The sequence below is a fragment of the Oenanthe melanoleuca genome, chromosome 9, assembly GCF_029582105.1.
Source record: "Oenanthe melanoleuca isolate GR-GAL-2019-014 chromosome 9, OMel1.0, whole genome shotgun sequence".
Lineage (NCBI taxonomy): Eukaryota > Metazoa > Chordata > Aves > Passeriformes > Muscicapidae > Oenanthe > Oenanthe melanoleuca.
In genome coordinates, this window is record NC_079343.1 from 22,901,188 (window position 1) to 22,928,792 (window position 27,605).

General features: G+C 47.6%; 1 protein-coding gene across 3 annotated transcripts in view; it reads right to left on the reverse strand.

The window, feature by feature from the left end:
* Positions 1-27,605, reverse strand: part of P3H2 (prolyl 3-hydroxylase 2) — a 63,530-nt gene that overhangs the window by 16,897 nt on the left and 19,028 nt on the right. For all 3 annotated transcript variants that reach the window (XM_056498522.1, XM_056498521.1, XM_056498523.1), the window contains exon 2: positions 722-868. In XM_056498522.1, the coding sequence (XP_056354497.1) occupies positions 722-868 (147 nt within the window). The remainder of the gene's footprint in view (positions 1-721; positions 869-27,605) is intronic.

The following is a 27,605-nucleotide window of genomic DNA, read 5'->3' on the forward strand; positions in this document are numbered from 1 at the left end:
GTGCCACTCCTAGATTATTCATTATATAAAAAAAAATCCTTTTTTGTTTTTTTTTTACCTTCCCACCAAACAACGACACTGAGTGCCAAGGGAACAGATTAGACCTGACCTAGGATGATCTTTTTTATAATGGCCCCTAATGAGCACCTCCATTGATTACATCCAACAGCCACTCCTGCTCCCTTTAGTCCTATAAAATTGGGAAGCTGGTGGTGGCCCTTGGGCTTTTGCTTTGGGGAGGTGAAGACAGCTGACACTCTCTTGTCTGCCACTCTGCACCCTCACGAGCACAGCCACCCATGTGCAAGAACCCTGCCCAGGTGGGGGAATTCAGGTCAGAAGAAACATGCAGGAGCTGAGATCTGTCATGGAGGAAACACACAGGAGCTGAGATCTGTCACAGAGGAAACACACAGGAGCTGAGATCTGTCACAGAGGCTTCCATCAAAGCTGTCTGCTGGTGTTTGCTCACAGCCAAGGATGACTCCAGAGTTCTCAGAATAGAGGGGCCAGGCTGGGGATGTAGCAATCAAACAAAGAGCAGAGTGCCTAGAGAAGGTAGGAGCAGGCTTCCCTTAAGTGAAAATGCTGAAAGGGAGAGTTTGTTTTTCTCTATTGGTAAGAATTTCCCCACTCATAGATTTATCTCTCTTGGCCTCCTCATTCCTCCTTTCCAGACTTCCTGATACTTAAGGTGGGCACCTCTTCAGCTCAGACTCACCATGTGCTGCCTGGCCTCCTGGTCAACCAAGCTGACCTTCCCTGACGTGGTCCTGTAGTTCTCCAGGTCCTGCTGTATCTCCATGTGCTCAGGGTTTGCCATGAAGAAGGTGTGAGCTGCATTTGCTGCCTCCTCCAGCTTGTTCAGCTGTAACAAGGTGAGAAAGACCAAATGAGATTGGTGATGTAGGAAGGTGAACATAACAGTTCATGCTGCATCCTCTGACATCCTTTTGATACCACTGGATTGGGCAATGATGGAATAACAAAGGAAACATGAATGCAGAGGCTAAAGAAAAATGCTGAATTGTGAGGAAAGCCCCATGTAAGTCTGAGAGGCAGACAAGTCACTGCAATATGATCTGTTGGTGATGGGATCCAGCCTGCTTCCCAACAGCACATCCTCTTAACTCAGCTACCCCAACCCCCTGCAAAGTCCCAGGTGTAAAGTGCTCTCATGAAATATGAAATGGAGAGAGGAGGGAAAAGCAGCTGCAAAGACTGCTCTCTCTGCAAGCCTTGGAGGCTGAGCTCTGTCCAGGCTGAAGGCTTCTGCTTGGAGATGGGGACTGAGGACCATTCATTAAGCTCAGCTGTGTATAGCTGCAAAAGGCCAGACTCTGCTGATGGTGGCAGAGGTATAAAGAGAGGTTTATTTTGATATACCAAGTTATTCTGGGTTTAGAGATTTAGAACTGAGACCAGACATCAGTTTCACCCTGGAGAAAGCCTCATAAACAAACAGAACTGTTAGTGCTAAACACAGCCATGACAGCTGCTGGGAGCATCAGGAGCAGAACAGATGTTCAGGTGAAACCTCTGCATGGGCTAACAAGAGAGAAGTCACTAAAACACTTGCTTCTGAAAGAAAGCCAACACCACTGAGCACCAGCAAGCTGCACTCAGGTCCCTGGGATACATCAGCAGGAGCTTCACATCCTGTCATCCTGCAGCAGGGCAGGCAGGTCCAGGGCAGAGCTAGCCCAGGAAGCCACAGGAATATCCCCAAAAGGAAGGTGAAAGCCACAGCAGCCCAGGTCTGCACACCAGAGCACAGCTGTGCTGCAGTGCCCACAGAAATGCAAAAAATTTGCCTTGTGTAAACTTCAGAAGTTTTTAAGGATTATCTCTGTACTGACAACATGTGCAGGGAAGCCAGATTTTACTGCAAAAACAACATCTATTCCAGTCTTTCATTTGGAGTTTTCCAAAGGACATCACTCTCCATAATAATCCCTTGGCTTTCCAGCAGGCATGAAAAATGACTATAAGAAATTTTTAACTGGAACAGCACATAAAAAAACAAAACCCCTTCAGAGTAGAAGTTCTAAAGTTTTTGTTGGTTTTTTTTTGAAAGAGACATTCCTATTCAGAAACATACATTCCATTTTGAAATAGACCATTTCAACATAATCCCACTCTGGAAAAGTTCATTGCAGCTGGACACCATTGGATGTGGGAGAAAGGACTGACCAGAGCACCCCACAAAGGGAATTTTCAGGTCCTGCTGAGTGTCTGTGGGAATGCCACTGCAGCTGGTAGTCAGAGACAGTCAAGATGGAATAAAAGGTTTGTTGGAGACGTGAGCTGCTGACCTGATCCACATCACTGCTAAGAAGCCACTGTTTGAGCTGCCTGGGGGAACTGCATTCTTCCACACCACAGATTTCTATTCACAAACAGCACCCTGCCTGTGCAGATTTAAAAGGGGCCAAAGACCTCTCAGAAGGGGAGGTGGTCCCTCAAGACACAACCTGCAATGGTCTGCTGTGGGATGTTCTTTTTCCCCTTAGCTCTAGATCCTTTTCAGGAAGCTGTCAAAAACTGTCAGAGACCCCAGGATGGGCTTAGTTCTCCTGGATAATATCCACTCCTGTGAAATAGAATGAGTCTGACTTGTAGACAAGTGAAAATCCCTTTCAAACCAGGTTCACACTGTGTCTAGTCCTGCTGGCTCTACACAGCAGACATGACCTTTGGAGTTTGCTAAGTGGACTCAAAGCAGAACATTTCAACTCAATGCTTTTCAATTTATCATGTTCCATCTTTGCCTTAGAAACATTCAAGTAACACAAAGAAGCCAACAGCTGCTAAGTTTGGGGGAGTTTTTAAGTGGGTGAGTGTATATAAAAGCAAAATTCCTAACTGGTAAGACACGTTCAGAGTCTAGCTCTGACATTAGTTATGAAACACTGGGGAAACTTTTGCCAAAACACTCTGAATTCACAAGAAGCAGGATATTTTGGTGCTTAAAGGTCTGGGCTGGGACTCAGGACACCTGGACTCAGTTCCTGGCCCTGTCACAATCTCACTGTGCAGCCATTGGAAAAAAATAATTTTGCTTTCTTTGTGCCTGATTTTCCATTGTTTTTAACTAATAACATTAAAAGTAATAGCATTTCTCCCACAGCGTAGTAATTTTGTTTATTTGGATGGCAAGCAACTTGGGGGCTATAAGCATGTGCAAGCACGTAACACAAGGAGATTTTGATCTTTGCACAACAACTGCTGAATGAAAATCAGCAAGGAAAAAATGACAAATAGAGACTCACAACCTCAGTATGTGCTCTAAGGTCTGCTTGCTCACCCCACTGGAATGAGATCGCTGGACCGCTGCTGCAGCTTTGCACCAAACCCAAAAAAGACACAAGAAATCAGAGCATCAGCACTGAGAGAGCCCTGGGAACACCCTGCCCTGCCCATTTTGACCTTAACGTGCCAACACCTAGAGCCCAGAAGGGGAAAACACAACACGTAGGCACTGCTGGGTTCTGATGCTGGAAGATGTTTGTTTCCCTCAATGTGATTTAGGAGCGGTTCATTTCACAGAAAAATAGGAAAAAAGTATTTTAAGCAGTAGAACCTCAGATAAAAGAATTTCAGCAAACTGCGAATGGTCAAACTGCAAATCTGGGACAGTGCTGGGCTGGGCTTCAGTGGGATTGTGGCTGCCAGCCTGCAGAGGTGGCTTGGACTAGCCAGGCTGCTGTAACTGGAACATTGTGCAGGAACAAACACAGGCTGGAGAGAGGACCTTGAGTGAGCACCTTGATCATCATTAGACAGCTGAACCCAATTCTCACTGATAACCATTGAGAAAATCCTTTATGGGGCCTTCAGGGGCTGCACAGTGACACATAACAACACTAACAGACCTTTACTATTCATTGTCATTCTGGTACTTCCCAAGATATGTTGAAGCCAGCAAACTACATGCTGAGCAACCTGATTTGTACCACAGTCACCGACCTGCTGGGCTGAAGAAACAAGCTGTCTCACTGAAACATGTCTAACTTGCTGCTTGATTTTACCCCACTTTGGCTGCTGGGTCCCCCAAAGAGAATCACAGAGGATTCTCCTCACCACTCACACCTGCCCCAAACACCTCAGACTGCCTCAGCCCCATGTTCTGAATTCACACCTGCCTTCACTACCTGCAGACAAAGGAATTCTGACCAAAGCCCCTCTCGTGGCAGATGCTCATCCAGCTGGCACAGACTCCTGCTCCTTCCCTAGGGGAAAAACCCCAGAGCAGCACCAAGGCTCCAGCTACCAGGACCCAAAACCTGCAGTCTCTTAAGTCTGCTCTCTGGACCCTGGCAGTGGGGATAAGGAAGAGATCTGTGAGACAAGCACTGCGCAGCTGTAGAGTGGTTGATGCAGCCAGGGCTGCCCTCCCACCACCACTCTGCCCGTGCTGAACACTGACACACTGCAGCTTATGGGGGGAAGCAGCTGCAGCCAGAGTAACTGCAGGTATTCAGCTGCTCCCAGCTCACCCTGAGCTTTTCAGGGCAAAAACAAGGATAAAGAGGTGTGGAAGTCAGAGGATTTTAGAGAGAATGTAGCCAAAGCCATACCTACTCTGACTGCCTGAGAAAAGTGGTCACAGGTATGATATAACCTCAGACTGTTTTTCATAGTGAGTTCCCACTGCATTGAACTTAATATCAGATATTGGCAGCTGCCAAGCATTCTGTGTCAGACTGTCCTAATCCAATTTGCTTCTACATTAAGGTTTCTTCATCACATAAAATATAGTTGCATTTAAAACTTTTTTTTTGAGGGGAACAGAAGTAAGGTTTATTCACTGGAAAATATGTCAGATCCCTCAACATTTCTTGCCATGCCAGGACTGCACCCTACCTGCACATAACCTCAGTTAATTGGAGAGTGCATGAGCTTGGCATGGAGCTTGTGATGAAAAATTTCAAACCATTCAGCTGACCTAGAAAACAAAGTCTCCAACCTCGCAGACAATCCCTTGTTTGCTGAACAGATAATGTTTTTCTAAACTTTTCCACAGCTCCAGTGCTGCTGTGTTGTATTGAAGGCTTAGTGCACTGGGCTCTGCAGAGGAAGGAGGCTCTGGAGCCTGCAAGCACAACAAGGGAAATAAAAGGTTCAGTGTCATGAAGGATTAATCTCATTGTGTCTGTGCAGAGCTTACTGCCCAGGCAAGTAGGAGCAAGGAGTGGTGAGATGGCTATAAATAGCATGTGACCTCACCTCAACTGTTTTATTATTGCAAATAAGAAGGAAGAAATTCTCCAGAGAAGTTAATCGGGCAGTTTTCCCTCTGCTGATGGGTCACACATTTGCAGAATGATGCTTCAGCTGTTTGCAGCCCACTGTGGCACCAACTGGCCCCACAGAACCACCAAAATCAGAGAGCAAGGCAAGCACACATCATGAAAGGACCTTAATCAAGTACAGGGGATAGGTAACAAGAGCCAAAGGTGTGAGGCCATCTCTGAGTTCAGAACCACACCATCCCCTGCTCCCCAAACCTTTTACCAGTGTCTCATCTTCCAACTCAAGATAAACAGGGCTGCCTCCTATCCCTGCTACTGCTGTGAAAGGAGACAATAATGATGCATTCCTGGAGGCTCCACATGTATCTTTTCAGAGGTTTTTTCATTTTCAAAATGAAGACAACCTCCAGCCTGCTTTGGACAGTTCCTGTTAGATCTCCCCAATTACTCTGGTACACCCAAATCCAAAACAGAACAAATCTGCAGAATTGGCACAGGGAAAATCTCTCATGAGAAAGGAAATTTAGAAATGGCTTGGGGTTTTTTGGTATTCCAACAAGCAGTTTTCAGGACACAAACACATGTGGATTGGTAGGTACATGGTCAAATAAGCTGACTAGACGATGAATTAGCCTCCAGAAAGTGGGAGATACTTGGAAATCTAAAATAGAATTGAACACACCACTTTAATACTCTTCACAGAAAAAATTCTTTCGATTAATGAAGACGGAAATCATATTTCTTAATGAATTCCTCACTTGAGCCATGCTGGCATTATTTATGTGTTCATGAGTCCATGCTGAGCAGACTGACTGGATTACCCCGTCTGAAAGGGCCATTTGGCATTGAGAAAGCAAATTAGATTGACCCTTACATTCTCCCTTCCTTCCCTCTCTGACATCCTCTTCTTGAACTCTTCTCAGGCACATAAGAATGAAGATTTCCACACGTTTCTGGCTGTGCATTATATGCTTCAGCACACACTTGTGTAACAAATCCTGCACAAGGAGCAGGGCATTAACTCACAGCAAAAACACTTCCCAGCAGGAAGGACCCTTTCCATATAAATCTGCCACACACTGAAGCATTGCAGGATTCATCTGCAGAGCAAGCAGTGGGAAATGTGTTTGTGTTTACTGAACCTTCAATCTGACATTGTGAAATACACTCTGAGCCACATTTTCTTCTGTGTAGACACTCAGTTCTGCCTGACAAACTCTGAGAGCAGCTAAGCTGTGTGTGAAACAGTATTTTCAGTGAGGAAAAGGTGGGATGTATTCAGCCCTCAGGAATCTGAGCAGATTGCTACCCATGAAGTTCCTACACCCCAGAGTTTCCCTTGGCCACATAATTAACCAGTTCCCTTGGAGATGAGTAGCATGGGAGAAGCAATACACTCACACACTAATGGCAACAAGCAGTGTTTGATACTAAAAGGTGGACAATTTAAAATCAGCCAGGCTTTCCACAGCAGACTTTTTTGCATGTCCTCCCTGCTGTTGTTATAACATCCTTGTGGCAGCCTGAGCTGCTGCTCACCTGCAAAAGTATCAAAGATGAGCCCAGGCACTTTAAACAATGAAATGGAGCAGCTGAGAACAAGCCTGATGTGACTATCCCCTCCCCAGAGACCACCAACACTCCTGTAGGCCACTGCCTGTTAGACAGTTATATCATTTGATATACTGACTGATCACTGAGAGGCAGCTGGTCCCCAGAGTCATGGAAACAGCTGGGAGAAGAAAGGTGAATCCTACTGAACACACTGGCAAGAAGTGAGGGAGGCCTTTGTTACCAAGGGAGGAGTATCTCATGCTTTTAGGGGAAAACAAGAACAAAACAAACTTGGCAGGCAGTTAAAAGCAGCTTTGCAGTTTAGATGTGAATTTTCTCCAGCATCCTGCCTCCCTGCACATTGCAGCTAACCAGGCTGATAACTAGGGCAGACTCCTAACCCAGCTGTCTCCACACTGGTATCTCTATGGAAGTAATTACTAAAACACTTTAGAAAAACACAACAGAAAAATCTGAGACAAGCAGAAAAATTCTTACAGCAGAAACTCTCCTCCCTTTCTACGGTTTAGCAGTGGCTCAGCACCTCTCAGAAGAGTCAGACATGATGAGCTGTTGAATGCCCTTTGGGAGCCAAAGTTTCCTGTGCAGATGCATATGCTTGTCTGCTGCTACTCAACAACATCCAAGCAGCTACGTGTGTCCCCAGAACATGCCCTTCTCAGAAGACACATGGTTTTCCACCAGCATCCCAGAGCCAGGAAGCCACAGCAACCTGGTGATAAATGATACTTGCTTTTTGCAGCCCTTTTATGCTGTAAATGGAATTTTGTAACAGGCTAAATGCCTGTGCCAGCCTGATGACTGCCTTCCTAGCCTTCCTTGAATAGAAAGGTCTTCTCCTGAAGAAGGTGCTGGCTGGCTCGGACAGTGACCATGGTCAGTGCAGGGTGTTAGCACCACAGCCTTAGTCTGAACAGCAGAATGCAGAGCCCTGAGGGTGGGCTCTAAACAGGACTGTGCTAACTGATCTGTGATGGGGCAGCAAAGGGAGAAGCAAACAAACCATAAATTTCAACAACAGACTCACAGCATGTCTATGCATCGTCCCCTCACCCAAAACTCTTGACATGCTGCAAGGAAATGGTTTTAATTCACATTTTTTTAAGAGACAATATTTCTTGAATACCTTTTCCAAGGCTCAAGTCATAAACAAGCAAATAATGACTGACAGCTACTGAATTCATGGAAACCATCACGATGGTGATGGACATCAGGGCACTGCAGATCTGATTAAATAAACCATCAGATTCCAATTCAAGCATTTTGCAAAGTCTGTACAAGATCTACAGATTGGGGATGGGCTTTGCTCAGGGAACTGACTGGCACCAAGGAGAAGAAAACTCAGCTTATGCCTTAGGTGGGTTTGAATAAAACTGCCAGATTTGAGTAGAAATTTCGGTGTGGATTCACCACTACTGGGCCAGCATGAAGACACTGCACTGGGAACAAAGTTTGCAGAGAAAGGGAGGGAGTACAAGGAAGAAGTGAAAATATATCCATAGTTCTGCAATTTAATCTTGGTTGGTCTAAAAAGCAAAGGAGAGGTCTTGCCAGGAACATTACCTGTATGGGCTGCCAAATTCAGTAAGATTCAAGTATCCCAGGAATGGATGCCCCAGGATGCTTCCCCCAGCAGTGGCCAGGGGTGGACACTTGTGGACAGGGCATTGTCAGCAACATCCAGCAGCTTCAGGCTTCCTGAACCAGGATTTGCCTCTGGACCACTGTGCTGAAAAGCCACTGATGGCCCTGTCCTCCTGGGAGTTGTGTAATCCTTTCTGGAACTCATTTATACAGGCTGCAATAAATAAGGGATTTGGGAGGTTTTAAGACATCAGTATATTATTTTCACCAGAGTACATGTGTGGTTGAGAAAGACCTACCACTAGGCTATGCTAGAATTTTCAGAAAACATGGAACTGCAAAGTACATGTTGACTCATTGGAAGGCAAGAGGCATTGCAGCAGCAAAACTCAATGCTCCTAAAACTCAAACCATCTGAATAAAACAGGGATAGGGTTTCCCACCAAAATACACCTTCTGAAATGAAGGGACACAAAACAGGGCAGGGGAAGGGTCCACAAGGCACCTTCTCATCCAGAGAGCACATCAGGTCTCAAGGGCTGATGACAGGATGGGTATGCTGGCATGGGATGGACTGTGCTGCCTTCACAGCAGAGCAACCTCCAGATTGTTCTCTGCAAAATTTAACCATGAAATTTCTGGGGGAAGGGTTCCCTTTCATAAGGGTTGACACACAACAAAAGCATGCTGAAGAACCCACCCCCATGCATTGCCACATTCAGTTTGCCCAGCACCACTGAAGAAACGTGCATTTCATTTGGAGAGGATGTAATTCTACACTTGCAAATGTGCCTCTTACCCTCCTCCAGCTCCCCCAGCTTTGATGAGCCCTGTTACTAATTTGAGAGAGGAATTGCTGGCTCTGAGAGCAGAGTAGCTCCAGTCCCCAGAATGACACCTCTGGCAGCCCAGGGGACTGTGTGATGTGAGCTCTGCTCAGGCTCTTGGTGCAGCTCCAGAGGCTCCTGTGGAGTCACACCAGGGCAGATTTGGCTCGTGCTCCAGCGAGCAAGGCCACATACCACTGGGACAATTGCCTCCATACGTGACACACACCACAAGCCTCAGCTGGATTTGCTGCTTCTGCAATGAAAACACTTTGCTTGCTTTCCCCAGCCTTGGCTTGGTAATCATTACTAAACACTTATCAGCTAGACAGCCTTCATTTCCTGAGAGCCTGGACCTAATTACACCAGGAAACGTGCTGCTTTTTCCTCAGACACTGAGAAATGCTGGTTTCTGAGCCCTTCTACTACAATGTTTAACTTTGTTCTGATTAGTAGAGGAGGGAAAAAACACAGCCAGATCTCAAGAGGCAAACGCAGTGATCATTCACAGAGATGCCCTGGCTTCACTCTACATCATTAATAGCCACAACAAAATGCCACAGATATTTCATCTCCCCTCCCTCCCTTATTCATCTTAGCTGAACCCTGCGAGGCCCCTGCAAAGAGGGATCATTTTCCTGAATTGCAGGTAAGGAGTCTGATGTCTCACAGCAAATCAGAACCAGACCTGGGGGCTGCTGGCTCCTAATGCCATTCCTCGAAGGAGTGAAACAAGCCCTGCAGCTCCATCCCATTATCAGGACATTCGATCCAGGGGTGGGATGGAGGAGCCTTTGCCAAATGTGCTGCACACAGAGCAGGGTTTGAAACCCCTCCTTTGTGCCACGGGGCCCACTGGGATGTTCAGTCACAATTGCCCACTTGTAATAGAGCCCGGAGTATTGCCATCAAATCAAACTGTTGGTTAATTAGTGTATAAAAAAACCCCTGCAAATGGACAGTAATGGAGTTATAGAGCCATTAGCACCAAATCACAAGATCTGCTGCTGCTGCAGCATCACTTTTACCCTGTGAGCAGCCCAGGAGCTGCTGCCCATCCTGGAGGGCTGCCAAAAATCCACATCCAACGGGAGAGACCTAAGGCAAACCTGCGTGGAGAACAAAGGCAAGGAGACTTGAGCTAAGGGGCTGTGCTTCCACGGACTGATGCTTCCAGGCAGTCTCATTAATCCTATTATCCTGGCTTGGTAAAGAACCTGCAGAAATGCAGAGTGGGTCCTCCCAGTGGTGCAGTTTTCCCTTCACAAGAATTAGCAGAATGTCATGGGTGGGATGTGTCAGCTCCCAGTTTGACCAGTTCACATGTGGCCAAAGCAGTGAGTGACCCAAGGAGAAGTGGGTGCATGTCTGTCCTTGAGACAAGAGCTGTGCCCTCTGCAAAGGGCTGAGCAGTGGCACATCCCACATTTGTGACTGTGCTCCTGCAGGTGTGTACCTTCACCCTTCTTCCTCACAGCCACAAACTGGAAATGAGACACAGACCACTACCCTGGGCAAGAGCAGTCCATGGACTGGCACTTGGTCTGCACACATTCCTGTACTGGGGGCAGATGTGGGCAGAGCCAGGCAGGATGCCAGCCACAGCCTGGATGAGGTTAAACACAAACAGGGTTAAGCTCCATCTTCTGACACCCCTGTGGCCCTGCTTGCTGGAAACCCTCAGACACTCCTCCACAGCCTGCTTCACATCAGGGGCTGGATGGTGATGGATGACCTTCCCTGGTCTACCCAAGCACCAGCTCCTCAGTTTCTCCAGTCTCAACCAGCACCAGGAAGGAACATCCTACAGGATGCACGCGTCACTTGAGGCACAACACAGGTGTTTATTCCATCACTGCTTGTGTTGCTCTGCCTGCCTGGGATGGAGAAAGCAGCTGCTTGCAGCAGCTCCAGGGAAGGATGGCCCTCGGCAGAGAGAGCCCTGCCAGCTGCAGGATGATCCACAGCCCGTGGGGAGCTGGACAGGAGGGCAGCAGGATGCCCAGGGAGTGCTGTGTCCCACAGGGATGGTGTGGGGACCCCCTGAGCACAGGCTGTTATCACTCACAGCACTGGCACTGTGTCCCTGCTGCAGCCCCAGCACTGACACCACCCTGGAGAGACCACATGGAGAGACAGTACCTGCTGTCTGGGGCAGAGCTGTGCAAAAAATGAGGAGCTGTCTGCCCTTGCTGAGGACACAGCTGAAGTCATGCTCCTGTGAGAAGCCAGTGTTTTCCAAGCACTGGGGTTCTGCTCTCAATTGCTGGCTCTGGTTCTGATTTGCTGGTGATTCTTCTGCCAGGCACTAAGCACCCCCATGACTCAGTTTCCCTGTTAAACAGGAGCACAAACCTTTTGGCCCTGACTGCTGGGAGGCTGAATGACAGCATTTAAATACCTCAGATGACATATCAGGGCTTAAGACATTGCAAGATTTTTCTGTTGATCTGAAAATTATGCAGTGCACTCCTGTAAGAGCTCACTCAGTCCTTATAAGTGGCTCTTTGTCACTGTTCCCATCCACACCCTCGTTCCTCTTTGAAAGGCAAATACCATAAAAAGCTGTTTATAGAAGCTGAGATCTAGAAAAGAGAAGTCAAATAGGGTCAGGCTCTCCATGGCTGTGCTGCCCTGAGCTGTGGCCAGGGGCTGGCTTCCTGCTCCCCCCGTGACTGCAGGGAACACTGACCCATTTGTCTGAGGAGCTCCAACGTGGGTGGGTGGGTGGGTGTCTCCTGCCCCTCCGCAGAGAAACATTTCATCTGCAGTGGAAATAGCTGAGACGGAAAACACAACGATGCCAAGATTAAGAAACAGAATTAGGGAACCAGCAAGCATCCCTAATCAATCATGCTTGGACAGTGAGGGTTTTATGTGCACAAAAACTTCACTTAAATTCTTTTTTGCATTTGTCCACAAGAAAGAACAAAAAATACAGTGGCTGAGGAAGTTGCCAGATGTTGATTCACCCTTTTGCTTTCTGCAAATGTTTCCATTTCGTTGAAAACCTGATCAGCAAACTCAGGAACCCTTAAAAAATTATTTATTCAGAAAATAAAACCTGCAAGCAGCTCCAGTGGCAGCATATGGCATGGATGAAGGCAGAAGAATTCTGCTATCTAGCAGACTTCATGCCATTACCTTTTCCTGGCCTGGAGCAGCAGAACCAAACCAGTCTCTCTCTCACTGGTACCAAGTCTGGTTTTCCTTGGCAGAAAAGAGAAACTTAGAGAAACAGATATGTCAGTGCAGGGATTTTTAAAATAAAATATAGCTAAATATTTTAACAAAACTTCTGGTAAGGATGCTAGCCATCATCTGCTTCACAAAGATCATTTAATTTGGCTAAACACAATCCAGGGTGACAACTGAGATAGGAAAAGACAGAAAGTCCCAGAGGGCAACAAGGCAGGCAGGATGGAATGACATAATGACATCCTGTGGGACTCACCCCAAACCCCTGAGTGAAAACGACAAGCCCTGAGAAATCCCATCACAGCCAGTGAGAAGGATCTGCCACCACACACCTCTAACAGCTCAGAGCATCCCAGGCTGGAGAGTGCAGGAGCTGCAGCACTTCCCAACAGTTCTGTTCTAAACAGATTTACAGCCAACTACTGATGGATTAAATAGGGTGAAGACTAAGTCACAAGTCTGTTGTTACATTTACTCAGCCTCTGGCACGTGTACCTAACCATAATACCGCATCTAATTTTGGTTTTGTTTTTAAAGAGAATCAGTTTGGACTTAGTTTCCACAAAACCCTTCTGTCTGACTTGGTGAACAACAGCTGTTCATTTCAAGAAGCTGTTGGAAAAACATTCATCTGCTCCCAGATCAGACTACTGTTAAAAAAGCAGACTATCCTTCTAACAGTACCCAAAAAAGAAAAAAAAAAAAGGAAATATTTGTACTTTTAAAAATACAAATATGAAGAACTTCTCACAAATGTGTTTTGGTCTTTTCGAAGCTAATTCAAAACATAAATACCTGCAGGTGTAACTTCACTGAAAACACGTGGCTTTCCATCCAAAATAAATCTGGGGCACAGAATAAAACCTGCATAACCCAAATGGTGACTTGGCCAGCAGAGGCACGGGCAGAGCTGCAGAGCTAGCCCCAGAGCTGCAGCCAGCTCTCTGGGTTATGATTTACAGATGCTTTCTGTGACGGCAGCATCCCTCCCCTCCGCAGCTCACGGTGCCGGGCTGTGGCACAGGCACTCCAGCAGAAACATTCCAGCACTAACGTCAATGTAAAAAAGAACCCTGGTCTCCAGTGATAGCAGCAGAAAGTTCTCTGGCTGCCAGACCACAAACAAGCTGGAGGCGTTTCCCTCCTCATCCTACTTGACACAGAGCTGAGCCAAGCTCCTTCAGCAGCTCTCCGAAGGATTTACCACGAGCCTGCCCGTATGTCCGACTGCAGCTGCACAGCCTGTCCCTGCCCCGGCAGAGGGAAAAGGCTCTGCTGCACGGACAGCAGCAGCAGCAAGAGCTCTGTCCTGTGATGGGGCACGAGAGACAACAACCTCCAATTTTCCATCAGCTCTGGGCTGGATTTTACACCAGACCAACAACAGTCGCAGCTTTTGACTCCTGGAAAAAAGAGCTGTTCTGAGGGAAGGCCAAAGCATCAGGAGCTGCCTCCTGTGGTTTGCCCAGCACTGGGTGGGCTTCCACTGCAGCCAGAGATTCAAAATCCCCTTCAGGTGTGGGCTGAGGGCTTCCCACCATGCTGGATGCTCCAACCAGGGCTGCAAAGCAGCTGCTGTTCCTCAAGTACCTTTGACACTTTTTTGTCTCATGCTCAACAGGTCAGCTGGCCTGCTGGCGTTTCAGGCTGTTCAGGCAAGGAGGTCAGCCTTAGGTACCCAGTGACTGCACAGAGCAGCCTCTCTGTCAGCAGATGACAGCAGCCCAAAGGGATGGCTCAGAGCAGGCCAGTGCAGCCCCAAACATGCACGAGAAGCTGGGGAACTCCTCCTCTCACCTCACCCCAGAGAGCTCATGAGCAAGGCTCAGAGGCCAAGTCTGGAAGAGGAGGACAATGAGGGCAAGAGAGACACAATAAAGTTTCTCTTTTGGAAAACAGACGGGAATAAACCATGCAAAAAGGCTTTATGATCCCTCAAGCAGGAAATAAGTGATGACATACTGTCATGTTGCTGTGTCAACAGCTGACACATCGCAGCAGGGTAATTTCACAGACTCCCACGTTAGTTTAAAAGCTCTTTTTGAAACCACAGAGCTGGGGCAGAGGCACTTTGAGTCTTGCACAGCAATGGCTCTGCAGCAGGCCTGCTGCTGTGGATGCAGTGCCTCGGGAACCAGCCCTGCACAGGGAAGCCACAGCCAGCCCTGCCATGCCCTGAAATCACCTGTGGCTCACCACAGACGGCTGATACCAGACCAAAGCACCAGCCTCCCTTCCCTTTCCCCTCCAAGGAAGCAGAACTCTGACCCAAAGTGTGCTCAAAGCATTCATTGTTGTCTGGCCAACATGCACCATGCTTGAGGCTGGCCTGGAAACCCTTGAGGTTGTGGACAAAGCTCTGCATGTCTCAAGCAGGCTACAGCACCTCTGAGAGCCTCCTTTATCCCTAAGAGGGGTTTTTCTTTGCTTTTAACATTGTACACCAGAACACTGTTCCCTCCCTGCCTGTCTTTCTTATTAGAAGCAGGCACCAACAAATTGCCAGGCAGTTTTTCTAAGGGTCTGCATATTCACTTTCTCTGCTCTTTTTAGCAGTGGGGTGCAAGAGATGAATCCTTGAGGACTGGCCCACATAGTCCTGCCAGGATATCTCCAGGAAATGCGGTATTTCATTGTGCTGCCAGTTGAACTGTGTTTCTTCTTCCAGCAGTGGGTCCATAGTCAGATACCAGGAGAGAGAACACAACTCCTGTTCCCTACTCGTGTTTTGTGATGGAAAGGCTGCCCCTATGCAGCACAAATTCTGCAATGCCCATTCAATTTCTAAGGAATATCTCCTTTTAGAATCCAGTTTCATTTCCCAGCCCATGATATTAGAGACAGCCTGTGTGTAGATGCATCTCCCACCAACTTTTTCTTTTGAGAGTGATCCTGCCTTTGGGAGAAGTTTGCTGAAGTTACCAAGTGAGTGCACACAGCCTCTCCTTGGAAAGCAAAACATTAGAAAACAGCCTGGGCTCAGACATCAGAATGAGTGCTTTTGGTCCTTCACCTATTAATTTGCCCACTCCCCTGCTCCAGGCTGGTGCCTCCATCCCTGCAGCAGGCAGGCACTCTGGAGCAGCAGCAGCAGATGTGCTCTGCCCCAGCTGCAGTGCTGCTGGCCAAAGCAGGAGGCAGGATCCTGGGCCACCACCATGACTCATGCTCCCAGCCCTGCCAAATGAGTAGTTCTGGAGCAAGGAAGTGACAGGCAGACTCAAATTAGAAAGCTGGTGAAACAAAATAAATAGAAAATCCTCCTTGCTTGCATCCAGCAGGGAAACAGGGTGTGCAAAGCATGGGAGGTGTCAGGGCATGGTGGTGCTGCACTGACACACAGATGGGCTCTGGCCCCTCTTCTAGCAGAGGGAAATGCCCTTTCCAGCACTTCACATCTGCCCTAGTGAGTGATGGTCATGCCCACATGCTTGGCACACAGCAGGCCAGCCAATGCCCTGCGGGGGTGAGTCACCATACTGCACAGGGTGCTGCCAACCACGCTGGAGCTGGCTGGGTTTCCCTGCCCACCCTCTGCTGTAGAACATCAGAAAAGGAAATACATGCCTCAAGTATTTCCCCAGCTATTGCATATCAGGCTGGGTGATTCTGAGCTCACATGCAAGTGCAGGAAAACATCAAAACTTAGAGCCATGACAGTCAATGGCTCCTAATGCCATGGGGGGTCCAATATACAACCCCAGGTAAACTGGCTAAAAAACAGATGCTCCAAGTTTGCCTGCTCTTAACAACTTAACTCACAGCTTTCTTGGATGGCAATATCAAATCTGAAGATGGTGAGAGGGGCACTTTTGAAGTTTTCCAGGGAGGAATCCATATTTCTATGTATTTTGACCACTGTAATGAATGACCCTAACAAGACTCAACCATGTGTTTAGCTGGCAAGAGGGGGTCAGAGGCAGAGCAGATCAGCATGGACCACATCCCACTAATACCAGTGAAAGGAATCTGAACTAGGATGAGTGCCCTGCCCATAAATCACATTGCTGTGAAGAGATCTGAAGGCATGGTGATGATGACCCCTCTTGCTTATGTCCCTGACCCTGGTGGCTTCCTACAGGAAAATCCATTATATCCTGTCCCACACACACACTTTGCCCCAAAACCTTCTTTGCCAAGTTTCAGCCCACGGCTGAGATTTGATAGCCAAGTTAATGACTTCAGTATGTGTCAGTTCAGAGGGAGGAGGATGACAAAGTCAGCCTGACTCTTTCCCACAGCCCTCTGTGCCTGGTAAATAGGAAAAACATGAAGAAAGGGAGGAGGATGCTGTGCCACAGCCCTTGGGAAATCCTGCTGCGTGACTGGCCGGGCAGGGTGGATCAGCTCTCAGGCAGGCAGGGCAGATATTGTCAAGGAAAGAAAAGGGCTGATTAGGCTTTCTACCACTAATCATATCAAAATAGCATATTGCTTTCATTGGCAGTGAAGCAGAAAATGAAATGGTGCAAAAAGGAGAAGCCTCAGGTGAAGTGGACTGGAATAATGTCAGGTCTGGAGGAACAGCAGCCCTCAAGTGCCCTTTGTGCTTGAGTTTTTCTTCTGCACATCGGGAGGTCTGTGAGGTACAAGCTATCAACTCCTACTCAGCAGCCCATGGGAATCCTCCCACACTCCTGCCTTTGCACTGCTGCTAAATTGGCAAGTGCCTGCAGGCTACAGCAAGCCCCTGGGAAACACAGGCAGATGTCCCACTGCCCACTCTGATGGCTGGGGAAGAACATCCTCACCTGCTGCCTCTGAGAACTATTTAAGTTCACTTTCTCCAGCACAAAGGGGAACACAGGTGCTTTTACTGGCATTTAACTCCAGTAATGAATTTTGGTTCACAAGTCTGACCCACAGGCTCTCAGCTCTTAAATCAAAACCTGCAGAGGACATCTCCTTGCTGCTGCACAGAAAGACAGCTTAGACCTTGCCAGACTTTGGTGCCATGGCTCACCTGTGCTGGGTCCCTCACACTGCACCACCCCACAGCCCACACAGAGTCTGGGCTCTCTGGGGCAGGAAGGGTTTGCTGACACGTCTGAACACTGATTAATAAACTAAAGCAATGACTTTTGACTACCTACTGCTATAGCATTATTAAAAAAAAAAAAAAAAAAAAAAAAAAAGAAAATAAAAAATATATTTTGGAATACCAAAAAATAATTGAAGCAACTTACTGAGTGTTTCTAAATGACCCAATTAGTTGTTTTTGTTTTTATTTTTCATGCAGATCCTGTGCAAAATCCGAGCACATGATGGGAGGGAAGCAGAATGCATATGAGATCACACACCTAGCAGGTACATGCCACAGTGGGGCATAAAAGCACTGTAAATCTTGAGGATGTTCCCAGGCCAAAGCCTTATAGCATTACAGCTCTTATCATCTGTGACAGCACGCCAGCTGCCTGCAGACCTGCATGCCCTTAGATATAAAGCAGGTATTATAACAAGGGCAAACTCTGTGCCTGCAGTCAAAGGCAGGTGGAAAGGATCAGTTTAGAAGTGGTGTGATGCACCTCAGCTCCAGAATTCAAGCAGCTGGACAGAGTTCAAAGGTGTTTTTCCTTTTTTTCTCTGTGTGATGAGTGTCTTCTCCCTGAGCACCCCTACCCCCAAGGAAGAGCTGAATGCAAATTGTCCCTTGATTGACAAAAATAACTGAAGAAACTGGGCTGCAGCAGGGCTTAGCACAGCTCAGCTGTCCTTCAACCCAAAACCCCTGCACCCTCCCCTTCTCTGGGATGCTCAGACCCTTTGCTGCTGTCAGAAGTCTGTGCAGAGAACAGATGCCTTTTCCATACACAAAATGAATTATTTCCTTGCTCTCAAGAGGGAGACACTTCCCTCCCATACATCCATCAGGTTAATGCACATTTACAGCTCCTCCAGGGGAGGGAAAGGACCAGGGATCCCCACTGCACCTCAGCTGTTCAGCACTTTGCTCCCAATAAGTTACAAAACCCTTTGCTGCTGGAGGGCAGCCTGGCAGAGCAGGGTCCCTGAAGGAAGGGCACTGATGGGAACCAGGATTTGGGTCTATCTGCTGCTGGAAGCACTTCAGCTGACTGTGCCAGAGAGAAAAAAAAATAAATCAGTAAAAAAAACCCAGGAGGCTGGGGAGTTAATGTCATTAAATATCTGACAGCTGGAAAATGTGAGCAGCCATTGTCTGCAACCCCCCACAGCTCCTCTGGCCAAACCAGTTTGCTGAAAGCAGCAGCAATAAAGCATTTATAAAAGCCAAGACTGGAAACTCTGACTCCCCTCCCCGCCCTGCTGCCCTCACTGAGGGAACAGGACAGCTCAGGGGTCACCCTGCCCCAGCTCCTGGGTCCCTGGCTGCCCTGCACCCCCTCCAGCCTTGTGCCCATTGCAGCTTTGGGCAGCAGCTCTGGGATTGTGCTGAGCAGCCCATGGCAGGAGCTCTGCCACCTGCCCCATCCCCACACACAGCACTGCTGCTGCTGCTGCCTCCAAACTGCTCTGAGCACAGCTCCTGTCCCACTGAGCTGCCCTGGCAGGGAAGGAGCAGGCAGCTACCCCCCACACCCCAAAACCTCAGAACACTGCTCCTGCCCCTTCTCCCAGCTCCACTGATGGGATGTGTTGCACCCCTTAGGACCTTGCAGCTGAAACAAAACTGGTCCTCTGCAGACTGAGACACGACCTTTGCACTGTCCTCAGTGTGCATCAGTGTCTTAGCACTGGCTGCATGGAAAGAGAAGGAAATCCAGAAATCAGACACACGCAGCATCTTCCACCAGCCAGCAGTGGCCAACAGCTCCAGGGTATCAACAGCTTCACTGTCCCTTAACCTTCAGGCCACCTTCCCTTCCAGCAGCTGATCCTGAGCCAGTGCCACCTTCCCCAGGCACAGGCTGGCCACTGATCTGCTCCAGCAGCACCCTGAGCCTCCCCCAGTGTCAAACTGATCTGGTGCCAGCATCAGTGGGAGCATTCTGAGAGCTCTGCTGGGAGAACCTTGTCCTGGGCAGAAGATTTGACAGTAAACTGTGGATTCTTCCCTTTAAAGCTTGCAGAGGATTTTCATCAAATAATCTTCACAGTCTAGTTCTGGAAGTGAATTCAGGCACTTTATATCCCACTTCACCTCCCAGAATAATGGGCAAACAAACCAAAGAGTCAGTTCCAGGAGGTCCTTTTAAGCAACTCCAACTTATGGACAAATTAGTGGGACTCTCTCACTCCATGTAGCAAGCTTCAGGTTTTATCTGATCACAGGCAGGCACTGAACTCTGCTGTCCCACCAGTCAAACGACTTGAGGTAATTTCCACTGGTGCAGGTCAATCTACTCCACTCTTCAACAAGAAATGAAGAATTGCCTTCATAGCAGTGTGAGAATTAAACCTGACCTGTGTTCACACCCAGATGCTCCCTTTCCCATACACTCACTCTGAGGTCTCCCAGAAGTTACTCTGGTGCACCAAATCCTGAAACACTGAAAGACACCAACACTCCTTGGCCTGAAGAGCCCTTTGCTCAGCACCTCATCAGATGACACAGCTGCAACAGATCTACAGCAACAGCACAGCATGTTCACACTCCCACAGAGCAATAACCCAGATCCCAAAGACATCCATTTCCTCACCACTTCCCCTGGTGAGTCCCACGCACTTCTGCAGCAAACAGCAGGATTCTGATCAAGGCAATTCACATGGGTATACGCCACGTTTTCCCTGGCATCTCCCTCACTGGATGCTCATGAACTCCAAAAACCACATAAGAGCACCTCACAGCAGCTTGTTCCAAAGTCTTTGTGTTCCTTTCCAGGCCATCTGCCTTCCTCTACCTTGCCTTCATCCAACTGGGAAACACACATTTAATTGCATTCATTTATGTTCAAATAGGCCTATTGAAAAGTAAGTGGATTAAAAGCTGGTCTGGAAAAAAAATTAAACCCTATTGCAGTACAGCACAGGCTGTATTTGGGCAATGGGAATTCTCCTCTGCAAGAGGCATTGGGAATTTCATGTTGCAGCACAGCCAGCTGCAATGGACTTAGCAGATGTCAGAGACCCACAGCCTCAGCCATCTACCTTTGATCTTATGTTCCATTCCTTGCTGCCAAGTCTGAACAGCCATTTAACCACGGCAGAGGCTCAGTGCACTTCTGCAGATGGATCTAAACCCCTCTCTGAGCTCCAAGGGCAGGAGCTGCACAAGAACACCCACTCACTCATACCTTCACCCATGCACTGCCATCCAAGACCCACTGAGGGATATTCTGCTTGAACCTTTGCATTGCAGCAGACAGTTAATGCTAAAACCAGGCTGGCTGGGAGCTGGTGACTGAGTCTGAACATCAACACCTTCCTGCTTGCACTTCCACCAGTGAGAGCAGTGCTGCTCAGCCTCCAGCCCCCCAGGAGAGGACCCCTGCTCTGGTGCTGAAGGGGAAGAGATTATGCAAGCCTTTCCTACCTCTGTAAGCCCAAGTCCAGTAGTGCAAGGTAGTAAAATACTACCAAAAAAAAAAAAAAAAAAAAAAAGTGGCATTAGAGCTGAAGAGTCAGACAGGTAAGGCACAAACAGCTGAGTGCAGAGCAGCAGTACAAGCACCCTGCTTCCAGCCCCTCCTGGTAACTCTGCTGGTGCACTGCTCCATCTGGCTACCTCAGATGCTGGCAACCACAGGACACACACTCAAAGCTAGCATGGGAATAGCCAGAAACAAACCTCCAGGACAGGCCATTCACGTCAAGTTGGACTCAGTGCTCCTTGTGGGCCCCTTCCAGCTCAGGATATTCTGTGATTCTGTGACTTGTTAAGCCTAACACCTTCCCTTCCAATCTATACCTCACCAAGCTGCTGAGTCTCAGAGTTGGCTCCTTGTGGGGAAGAAGAGACAGGAGAAATAAAAATCTGCAACAGTTTTTTGCAGCCCAGTGAAAAAGTTCAGCAGTGTTTGGCAGATCATTAAGACCTGCACAAACCTACTGAGCTCTAGGCTTCCTCCCAGCTTCCCCCTCCCAGTTCTGCTTGCCTCCCTTCCCTGGCACAGCAAAGATGCAGAGCTGGCGTGCTCCTGCTGTTAATTAAGCAAGAGCAATTAGGCAACACATTTTTAAGCGGCTCTCTCACAGGCGAGCTTGGGAAAGGCTGGCTTCAGCATTAAACCGGCAGCTGTGAACAAAGTGCCAAATCAGTGCATCACAGCGAGGGAACCTGATATGTAAACAGCCTTGTCAGTAATTACCCCAATGCTTTCCAGTGAATTGCTTCACTCCATTAGAGCCTCGACTTCTGGGGGCTGAGAACAGACAGGGATGCTGCAGGAAGCAGGGGTTAGTCTGGTGCTTAAACCAAAGCCCAGGACACTTAACAGGAACAACCTCAGTGAATACTCAGTGCTGTACTAACAGAGCCATGGGGATGTGGAGTGGGCCCTCTCTGCATGATCCCAGAGGATTTATCCACGGGCTCTGGGCTGATTTTATTACAGCAGAGCCACAGGAGAGAGGCTGTTTGCCACAGCCCCTTGGAGCTGAATTCAGATATTGCTGCTCCCTTCTCAGAAACTCCTTGGGAGGGTCCTGGCAGATAACAGGGATGGGCAGCTTTCCATCACACGCACAGGGAACTGGACCGAGCTTCCCTCTTCACTCCAGCAGGAACCAGGAGCTCCATGGGATCCACGTGGTGCTGCAAACACGTTCCAAGATCCCTGAGAAAAATGCTGAGCAGCTCTCCCACAGGCAGCGTGGAGCAGCTGCAGAGTGAGGAGTGCTTGCTTGGAGCGTGGATGGGGTCAGGGCTCCAGCTCGATCCACATGGAACAGCAGTGCCAGCACAGCCCTGCCCTGAGCCTCCTCTCATGCCTTTTCCCTCCATTAGGACGTAAGAGCAAGGCCACCTAATCTATGTGTTCAGGGAAGCCTCAAGCACAAAAAGATTTCCTGGTTTTTTTGGGTTTTTTTTGGGTTTTTTTTATTAATGGCTACTCCTGCTCTGCTCCAATAAACAGGCGAAGGTTGCCAAGGACACCCAGTAAATCACACACATGCTTCACTCCTCTCAGCTGAGTATTTACAAATTTCTGAAGTGCTGAACCTCTTCAGGCCAGTTCAGCTTTCATCTGTAATATCTATCTCAGTGCTTCTGAGATTTTCCTGCAGCTATCCTAAATTAACAAGGATCGGAAGCCAGGCTCCATCTGTAACCCTAAAGGTCAATCACATCATTTTGCTTCAACGTGCCAGACAAGACAAAAACAAACATATGAAGTTTCTCAAAGGAATATGAGTGAAGAGCCCTCTCCCAAAGGAAAGCAAAAAGCCTTAAGTAAGAAGGATGATTTAAAGTAGTTATTTCTAGCTGTCTAGATAGCTGTAGCACATGCAATGCCTGGGTGCAAAACACCCAGTGGACTATGGATTTAAACTCCATGTTTGCAAGCTGTGTTTTCTCAGCAGTTAAAAATAACCAAATATAAAGAAGTATCATGAAAGCTTTTCCAGGGACCTCACTTTCTATCCAGTATTCAACTCTCAAAGTAACAGCACTCATTTCTAATTCATGTACTGCTTCATTGCCTTTAACAGCACTTTACCCCAAATCTGCACTTTCTCTTCTGCCTAAAGCACTAATTTCCATTACCTCAAGAGGTATCAAATTCCAGATTTTTGCTGCAGCTTCAGGTTTTCACACTCAGGTTACAGACACCTCATTAGCCTCCCCACATCTGGTTCAGGCTACAAGGTGTTCATTCTGCCACACGCCAGAATCAGTCAACACGACTGTCTGGTTACGAACAGGCTCCAAAATGTCTCATGTATAAGAAAAAAAGAAAAGAAAAAAAAAATTAAATTAAGCAGATGGACCACAGAGCAAAGAGATTTGCAATTTTCTTCCTGGAAAACTTTTTGGTAGTTCCAAAAATAATACTAGGAATAGCCCACCGTGGGGGAAGGAAGAATTTTCTAAAAACCTTTGATCTCTGTGTTCCAGAGAAGGGAACTGACACATTAATCAGAATATACTGCTGAATGGGGTTACTCTCTCACACCACAGGGCAAAACCAAAGTGGGTATTTAAACATGGGTGTCCAGCTCCTGAAAGAAATTTACTGTGTTGTTGGTTTTTTTTTCTAACAGTTCTCACCCAGAATTTTATATAGGTTTGTATCTGGCCTTTTTTATTATGCATACATGATGAAAATTTCCAAACATAATGAATTTATCTATGGCTACAAACTTCATGTCACAGGTGTGCACTTGGTAAGAACTTTGGTGTTTATGCTGAAGTGATAAATCCAGGTAGTCAACACTCCAGAATAACCATGGAGCATCCCAAAACTCTCAGGATAAACCTCCCCTCCCACCTAGGTTTCATCACAATCCAGAATTTACAGGAAAAACACACTGCAGGTTGGATCCCCTGCACACACCCTCCTTTCCACCACTTATCCCCACTCACAGAGGTCACTGTGGGGGACATCCATTCCTGCCCATCTCCTCCTTCACCTGATCAGTGTGAAGGGCCCTTGTTATCTAATTCCTCCTTTTGAGAATTCCTCATTTTGGAAACAGCACCTTTGAGCTCTCTCTGGCCCTTCTCCCCATCCTCCAGCAGCTCCAGGCAAGTCCCTGGACACAGGAGTACAGTGCTGAGCTCAGTCCCCCTCCCAAATTGCTTCTGTCTGCAGAGGCCACAAGCTGACAGCATTTGTTTGGATTCCATTCCTGGAACAAGACCTTGCTTGAAGCATTTGATTTTTTCCACTTCTTCCACTTCCCTTCTATAACATGAAGCAATACTTTTTCCCCTATAAAAACCAAAATTTGGAGCATGCAACCTAAATTTCAAGGTATTTATAATTTTTGGTGCATGCACTCTCAGCATTACCCTGCCAAGCACCACTTGCTGCTGGGAAGGCTGATGTGATCAGCCATAAACAAATGAACTTTAACTTCACTGTAGGATGGAAAATGGAAAAGGGAAAAAGGAAAAGGGAAAGAACAAATGGTATCACTTTTGCAGGGGTGTGGGATGATAACCCTGCCCAGTGACAGCTTGCTCACAGACTGGTCTGCTATTGTCTATCAGCAGTTTATGGCAAGTAACAAGTCAGAAGGAAGGGAAGACAGGTCATCAGCTCTTTTTGGAGATAACAGAGTGAGGGGGAAGGGTGGAAAACACATCTCCAGTTCTCCAAAGACAGTTTTACCCCAAGGAGCACATACTCTGTGTGGCTTTATCCATTGACATGACTGCAACAGGCACACGTTGAGCTGCTTATTGATGCTTACATCACACAGAATGTGAAGGGATATAGGAAAGCAGAAAGTCTGCTGCCCAGTTTGGATAGCTGGGATTTGGCACAGCTGTCTGACCTATATTAACTTTCCATCCACAGGAGTACTACTTGGAGGAGATTCTCAACCACTGTTTTTGTATCCTGTGCTTCTAGTTTGTAAAACAAGTTAATTCACAAAGAATCTGAGTTACCTCAGAGGAAGAGAATTAGGAGAGACTTCCTCTGTCTGGATCTGATAATTCATTATCCAGTGCAGGGGGATTTGCTTATAAGCAGAACACTAAGGAACAATTGTCTTCAGCAGGAGCTTCATGGAGCTGCTGTGGAGCTGGCTCAGACCCCTGCCATGACCTTATCCTGCTCACCAGCTCCCTGCAAGGCAGGAGGCTCCTGAATGCCAGAGCTACACCCTGCAGCTCTGCCCCTGCCCTCCAGACCCCTCCCCATGAACCTGGCAGTGTTTTCCAGCAGCACCCAGCATCTCCCACCTCTGCTGCTGTGGAGAGCACATTGCACTGCACACCATTGCACTAGGGCTCAGCACCAGGGACTCTCCTGCCCTGGGAACTGGAGAATCCCACTGAACAACAGGAAGCATTAAATCAGCATCTCCTCTGGAAAAACACCTCAGGAACCACCCACGGGACTCTTCTGCTCTTGCTCCTTTGGCCCTGAAACCACCTTCCTCAGCAAATGGGCCTCCTCTGACAGGAAATCTGCCTTTGTCCATCCCACCATCTCCAAAACATCTGCACATGCTGTCAGAGTTGTGGGTAGGCAGCATCCCCCAGCCTGTGCCTGTGCCAGGAGAAGAGCCCTTCCACAAGCACTCTGCTCCTTCCCTGCACAGAGTTAACTCAGCCTTGCACCCACAAACACAGAGGGCACACCTGCCCCGCCAGCGAGCTGATTTCTGCAGAAATGCAAGGGCTAGAATAACTTGAAGAATGTGGGCTGCTCTTGCAAACAGCCTATCTCACAACAACATCAGTCCTGGCATTGCCACTGCAGGGCACCAGCAGGAGAAATGCCAGTCTGTGCTTTGGGGAAAGTGGAACCAAGTTAAACACACACCCAGCAGAGTTGAGACGGGGACAGGAGGCAAGAGAAAATTACTCTGGAAGGTCTGGTCCAGGAGGGAGGACTGGAAGCAGCTGGCTTTCTCAAGGTAGAATCCAAAACAGAGAGGGAAGCTGGAAACACAATTCAGATGCAGGATGACATATAGAAAAGTGATGAGGAACCAGAGTATAGCCACTGACTTAGCTTGTGCCATGTAAAAATGTTTGTCTAGGTATCAGGAAAAAGGATACAGCTTCAAGGTCATTTTCCTTTGGGAATTCAGGATTTTCCTCAGAAGGATTTTAAAAATGCATATAATAATCTGTCATGTAGCTATCTCAAGCAGATGGCTGGACTACATAATTTTTTTTTAAGTATCTCTCAATGCAGCATTCACATGAATCTATGATCCTAGAGAATTAATTACAATTTCTGAAAGACCTTGAGCACTTTTAATTCAGAAAATTTGCCAGGCCAGATCATTTGCCCCAGTTCTTAATGAACCACTGCATTTGCTAACTGCCTTTTATATAGAAAACAAGCATCCTGTTTGTGCTCTGAACATGTTTTTCTGTCCTTCCTTGAGGGCCCAGGGCTGGCCACTCTTGGGGACCTTTGTTGTAACTGGATACAGCTGCTCTCTGTGTCAGTTGCATAAAAACAAAAACTGAAAGCAAACTTCCTCCTCCCCCAATACCATTAATCATGTGTTTTCTAGTGCACACAAACATTACTAAGAGTAACAACAGCAATAACAAAAAGCCTGGGACAAACAGGTTGTCTCATTAGAAAATCCAAATGTAGTTTCTCAGTGCACTGCCTGCCCACAGTTCATTATTGCAAGGAGCTGCACAGGGGCAGAATGGCAGGCAGTAGTTCGTGACACATCTGGTATTGGGCTCAAGCTTATCTGGGAAGGATCTTAATTGAAACAAAAAATTTGTAATTAAGATTGGAATCCCTAACAACCCTCCCAGCACCCAAACAGGAAATTCCAGGTAGGAAACTGTTTCTCATCGAACTCTGCCTCCTCCTGAAACCAGAAGTCAAAGGAGCCCTGTGCTGGCCAGGCACCTCTGATTTTGTGCTGCCCGTTGAACCCAATGGTAGAGACATGGGAAAAGAGCTGAAAAAGAGCTGCTGGGCTGGTATCATGGACAGCTTTGGAAACAAAGAAGAAATCTGACCTGTAGAGCAAGCTCAGTGTGCCAGGGGCAGACAGGCAGCCACTGGTGCACCACTGTCACCATCAGCCTCCTCCTCAGCTGGTACCTCCAGCTTCTGCCTCATTTACTGCTCCCACCCAGGGCACTCTGAGCCTCTGACTGTTTCCTCATGCTAGAAACATGCCTTCCAACTGAAGATCTATTGCCTGAGAAGCATCAGCAAATCATTTGATGAAATCTACATAAGCACTTGACACCTTATAGGATAAAAATAGCCAAAGGAAACTGGGATTCATCCCAAAACACACTAGACAATCCACATTATTCAGATGGTGATATATCTGTCTCATTCCCAGTCCTTCATCTCCTCAAGCAAGATAAATGGCAAAGAAAACAAACCAACACCCTCTAAAAACTTTCCTTCTGCAAGGATCCAGTTTCCACGAGACTATCCTGCCTTGGCTGTGAGCTGGAAAATAACAAACCAGAGCTCTGCTCTTCCTCAAGGGCCAAAATGAAGAAGCTGTGCACAACCAAGAATGAAAAAGCCCATGACTCCCCACATTTTCCAAGCTCTGCTCCAGGCTGGCTGCTTATAACTGAAGTTGTGAAAGAAGTACAGCAACTCTCCTCCTGGAAACAGTTTTGGTC